The sequence below is a fragment of the Mastomys coucha genome, unplaced genomic scaffold (genome assembly GCF_008632895.1).
Source record: "Mastomys coucha isolate ucsf_1 unplaced genomic scaffold, UCSF_Mcou_1 pScaffold6, whole genome shotgun sequence".
In the NCBI taxonomy this organism is placed as follows: Eukaryota; Metazoa; Chordata; class Mammalia; order Rodentia; family Muridae; genus Mastomys; species Mastomys coucha.
In genome coordinates, this window is record NW_022196912.1 from 97,412,495 (window position 1) to 97,418,494 (window position 6,000).

Here is a 6,000-nt window from a genome sequence, read left to right on the forward strand (position 1 = left end):
TCTGCCCTCAGCTGCCTGCTCTGTGGTCCTTCTGGCTTCCTCTCCCTCCTTAGCTCTCCATGCTCCCAGCTGACCTGGGTCCTGTTTTTACAGATTCCTCTCCCAGTCTCCATAGTTGGGACTGCCTAAAGGGACATACTGTGATCCTCTGGGGGTTGTGACTAGGTTGTGACAGGAAGCCTGCAAGGCTCAAAGACTGAAAGGCTTTTAATGGGAGTCGGCGTGTCCCCACCACCATGACAAGGTGCAGTAGTCATTGTTCTCCTGGTCCTTCCTCCTAATAGGAGTTGCTCAGAAACCTACCGCATGCCAGTGATGGAGTACCAGATGAATGAAGGCATTTCCTATGAGTTCAAGTTTCCCTTCCGGAATAATAACAAATGGCAGCGGAATGCCAGCAAGGGTGCTCATTCGCCCCAGGTTCCATCTCAGCTACAGAGTCCCATGACCTCACGGCTGAATGCTGGGAAAGGAGATGGGAAAATGCCCCCTCCAGAAAGAGCTGCCAACATCCCTCGAAGCATCTCCAGTGATGGGCGCCCACTGGAAAGGAGGTACGTTCTCTCAAAGGTTGCTCTGTCTGAGCCCCAAATTCAGATAGCACTAAATACTTAGGCACCAGCCCTAGGCTTTCCCATGTCTGTCATAAGTAAAACTGAAACACCCATGAGTGACTTCCAAAGCATGGGAGCTTTCCAAGCAGAACATCCAGCCCCCTGCAGTGGGATTTGTGTGCACTTTGCTCTTAGTTTTTATGTGATTATCAACAGAAACCCTCCCCACATAGTAAGTAGTGGCCAATTGTATTAAAGCTTAGATAACAGATATTAAGGTGACAGTGACTGTATTATCATTTTCAGCATCTTAGGCAACTTATAAGAGAGAAGCAGTGAGATGCAAGGGTTTGGTTGACTATCTGTGTCTCTATCATTTTGTTTGGAAAGGACTTTGAGAGCAGTAACTCATAGCACAGTGGATTTTCTATGGTTTGGAGAGTAGAAGGAAGCAGTGAGGAGGAGACAGCACAGCACGGGGAAGGGCTAAGACAGTTAACACTGAGGTCATTAAACAAAGGAACAGGATGGAAGTCCTGGAACATCAAGAGCCAACTCCAGTCAGATGAAAGTCAGAATAAATCCCTCCTAAAAAGGGTCTGCCTTGACAAGCTGTCATGGTGCTGCTTTGGGGAACAGTCCCGGTTCTGTGAGCTCTACCACCTTGAACTGGAACCTCGGCCTGATATTAAACTGGATCAAGGTTTTTCTGATGTCAATAACAATTGGATCTGAAGTTGGAAGTCAGTTATGCAGCTGTAGTCCTCTCCATGATGCATGGAGATGACCTCTCTGAGGTACTTGCTGGGAGGAGATGACCTCTCTGAGGTACATGCTGAAGAGATGACCTCTCTGAGGTACTTGCTGGTAGAAGATGACCTCTCTGAGGTACTTGCTGGGGGAGATGACCTCTCTGAGGTACTTGCTGGTAGAAGATGACCTCTCTGAGGTACTTGCTGGTAGAAGATGACCTCTCTGAGGTACTTGCTGGTAGAAGATGACCTCTCTGAAGTACTTGCTGGGGGAGATGACCTCTCTGAGGTACTTGCTGGAGGCTTCTTTTCTCCTGCCCACTCTCAGTTTGTCCTCACTTCTGCTCCTGTTGCTCACACTCCTGATGATTTTAGAGAAGCTTCTGCAGCTAGGTGTTGTCTGTGTTCCAGAACTGTGGTGGATAGGAGAGTCCCCATGACAGAGCCTTCTCCAACAGGACAGGGTGCCACCAACAGTGTCCCCAGTCACTGGTCTACTTCAGGGGCAGTGGAAAGTGGAGGCCTCTCCATGGAGTATTATAGCGTTGGTATACTCGGCATGGTAGTCTAGCTTTGAGCATGAGTAACTCCATCACTTAGCCATCTTGGAATACTAGAGCACCACATAGAAACAGTTTGTGAAAGCTCACGCATAAAAGTGGTCCTCTAAAATCCTTCATTGATTATGGAGATTGAGGGACAGGGCCTTGCTGTTTGCCAGGAGTCACGCCATCACTTGGACTCCTTGTGCTTTCAGTATTTTTGAGAAGGAAAAGCCTCCAAGAGATCTCTGAATAAATTCTTTGTTTTACTCGCTCCAAACTTGGCTCTTCGTGAGGTGTATTAACCATACCTCTTGCTTTGGCTCATGTTTTGAAAGATGAACCTGGAAGTCATTGTTTAAAGCACCCTCTTTCTCCTGCCAGCACCATTTCACCAGAAGTTTTCCCACATAAAATCATTTGAGACATTCCCTTTCAGTGTTTCCGCGTGATAGACTGGTGGGATGTAATATGGTCTGTATTGAATCAAATGTAGCAGAAGCAAAAGATTGTAAGTTCAGCACACTGCATCACGGGGCAGAGGTGCCATTTGTGGTCAGTAATGGCTTAGTAACAGTCTCTATTGCTGTGACAAACACTGTGACAGGAGTAACTTGAGGACCAACGGGTTTATTTCATCTTAGAACTCTCAGGTCACAATTTGTCACTGATGGAAGTTGGGGCAGGGGAGACAGAGGTTGAAACAAAGGCCTCAGAGGAGTGCTGCTCACTAGGTTGCTCCTCGTGGCTTACTCAGCCAACTTCTCTCTCTCTCTTTCTCTCTCTCTCTCTCTCTCTCTCTCTCTCTCATTTTCAAGACAGGGTTTTTGTGTGTACCTCTGGCTGTCCTAGAACTCACTTTGTAGAGCAGGGTTCTGGGTTCAAAGGCATGTGCCATCACTGCCTGGCTCAGCCTACCAGGCTTACCTACCCAAGGGCAGCACCATGGTGTGGTGGAGGCATTTTCTCAATTGAGGTCCCTATTTACATTTAACTCTAATTTATATCAAGTTGACAAAAGACTAACCAAGATAAGGGCTTAGGGAATACACCACTCCTTGTTGTTAAGACGGACTTCTAGGATTCTAGACTGACTTCCTATTTGTGTCTGAGCCTGGTCCTATCTTGCCCCACCTAAGGGAAAGTGTGTCTCCCTGGGGGAGGGCCAAAGTCCCCAGGAGAAACCTTACTTCTTTGGGTTGTGGGAGTAGAAGGGACAGGATGAGTCTGCCTAAGATTTAGGGGATACTGAACCCTACTCACTGCTCCTCTGGCTTCAAGTTGTGTGGGCTGTTCCTGAGAACCCGGCTAGAATCTCAAATTCTAGGATATTTCATGAAGTCTCATCGCTATGTTTTCTGGCTGTTAGGATGTCCTCTCCAGTTTGAAATGTATGGTAGTCTTCTATTGCAAACATTGTCAGTTTCTTACCCTGGTGTTTTTAAGTTTAACTTCAAGCAAGCCCACCCTCTTGCCAGTTACATTTGGTCCCCAAGGATGCCCATGATTTATGATTCTGTGTCTGGTCCACACAGATGCCCATGATTCAGAACCTTGAGTTTTCCTTACAGTCGTTTGATTCCCTATCTTCTGCCTCGGAAAGTTGTGCTGAGCTGTGAAGAAGCAACTTCTCTTGAGACAAAAGCTTGCCTGCTGCCTTGGATCCCTCACAGTTCTTTTTATCCAAAAAGAAAATGTTCATTTACTACTGTCAGAAGCCTACTTTGTGGCTTTCAAACCACAGGCCATTTTTTAAATTTACAGGACAGATTATTTTAATACTTAGGGACACAATCTATGTAACAATAACATATATTGGTGTTTGAAATTAGTACAAAATTTTCAACTGGATGGGGTTCTTTGTACATTGTACCATTTGAAATCTGATCCATTTAGTGTGAATGTGGGAATTTGTGCTTCACAGGTGTCCTTCTGATTGTTTATTTTATAGTGTTTGTGAAGTTTTTTTGTTAACAAAATTAATAAAATAATTTAGCAGGAATAGGTAACGAGATACAACTGATGTTTGGGCATCAGGCTTGTCTAGAGTTGAAGAGTGGGAATGGAGTAGAAACTCCTGTAGCTGCATTGCTGAGTTTAAGCACACCGTGTGATCAGTCATAACTGCCTGGACCTGAGTTAATATGCTCAGAACCTAACCATTTCAAGGGCTTTGGATAAGCAGCTGTCATAAAATATGAGTTTTCCATTCTTTTTTTTTCTTTAAAATTTATAAAATATCATAACATTAAAAGTGAGTATTATAAAACCTGTTTAATATAAAACAACAATCAATTGAACAGACTTATATAGATGCTTATCTACAGCAATACTGAAAATATATACGTTTTCCTCAATATAAATTTTAAATAACTCCAAACATATTAGCTGTATTATATTTTAAAACAATATATCACTATTAGGTTTTTTTAATGAGCATAAATAGATAAAGTCTTTTTGTTTGTTTGTTTTTAGTTGAGCTTAAAATCTTGGCTCTTACTGTGGTACAAACCCAAAATAAGAACAATTTTTAGACATTAGAGTTCATTGTAATAAGGTTGTACTTCAATGACCCTCACAAAGTCCTCTTCTTCAGAATTGATACAATAATTATAAATATCAAGCAAAGCATTCAGTCTCACTCTTTGTTGTTCTCTCACAAGCCACCTTCCAAATTTTGTCTATGTTTCTTTTGGCTATATAAATAATTTTGAAATATGTAAGCTTTTCTGAAAACCATAGTATAGTGTAAAAACATCAAATAAACAATCCTACTAATAGAGGCTGAGATAGGAGAAACATGATTTCAAGATCATTATGTGGTACACAGCAAAATACTGTCACGTACAAACAAGCAGAAAGTGTATATGGATTGTACAATATTGGACCTATTTCTCCAAGTACCAAATTAGAGAGAACATTGGATGACAGTCAACAAATTTTCTAGTTCCTCATATTTTTGAATTTCAATTGATCAGGATATGTTGATAATATTAATTTTCATATTAAGAGATATTAAGGGAAAGTAATTGTTACCTCCTGTTGCTTTTGTTGTAAGAGGTGGAATTAGATTTGTGTGGATTTGTTGAAAGATTACTTTCTTGCTTCTTCTAGGGTGTAGTTTTGTTCCTTATGTTGGTGTTTTCCATCTATTATCTTTTGTAGGTCTGGATTTGTGGAAAGATATTGTATAAATTTTGTTTTGTCATGGAATATCTTATTTTCTCCATCTATGGTAATTGAGAGTTTTGTTGGGTATAGTAGCCTGGGCTGGCATTTGTGTTCTTGTAGGGTCTGTATGACATCTGCCCAGGATCTTCTAGCTTTCATAGTCTCTGGTGAGAAGTCTGGTGTAATTCTGATAGGCCTGCCTTTATATGTTACTTGACCTTTTTTCCCTTACTGCTTTTAAAATTCTTTCTTTGTTTAGTGCATTTGGTGTTTTGATTATTATGTGACGGGAGAAATTTCTTTTCTGGTCCAGTCTATTTGGAGTTCTGTAGGCTTCTTGTATGTTCATGGGCATCTCTTTCTTTAGGTTAGGAAAGTTTTCTTCTATAATTTTGTTGAAGATATTTTCTGGCCTTTAAGTTGGGAATCTTCACTCTCTTCTATACCTATTATCCTTAGGAAGAGGACAGTTTTTTAGAGTCAGTTTCCTCCTTCCACCTAAGAATTAAAGTCATAGGACAGGAAACACCTTTACCCATAAGCCATACCCTTCACCTTTCTACCCTGTTTTGAGCTGGAGTCTCACTGAGCCTGGATGTGGCTGACTCAGCTTTATACTGGCCAGCAAGCCCTAGGGATCCCCTGTCTCTGCTCCAAGGAAGATAGCATGCTCTCCTTGCTACACCTCACTCTATGTGGGTGCTGGGGATGGATCCTTATATTTGTGCAGCAGACACTACTGATGGAGCTTGCAAGCTCATATTTCATGCTACTTTTTAAAAGTCTAAATTATTCCCAGAAGCTTCCAATTCTGAGGAGCAGCCTCATGTGAGAAAAATGGAGGCCTGCCTGGAAGCAACCTTTTCCTGGTTCTACTCAGTCAGATCTGCAAGATCAAGCCTGGCTCCCCAGCTTGGTTGGTGATAGACCTGAAAGTCAGATAAGCCTTGCCATTCATTGTCTTACACACACACACACACA

At 42.2% G+C, this 6,000-nt stretch overlaps 1 protein-coding gene across 5 annotated transcripts in view; it reads left to right on the forward strand.

Annotated features, from left to right (window-relative positions):
• The window catches only part of Sipa1l1 (signal induced proliferation associated 1 like 1), a 288,870-nt gene that overhangs the window by 234,924 nt on the left and 47,946 nt on the right, over positions 1–6,000 (forward strand). For all 5 annotated transcript variants that reach the window (XM_031355460.1, XM_031355465.1, XM_031355461.1 and 2 more), the window contains one exon: positions 285–554. In XM_031355460.1, the coding sequence (XP_031211320.1) occupies positions 285–554 (270 nt within the window). The remainder of the gene's footprint in view (positions 1–284; positions 555–6,000) is intronic.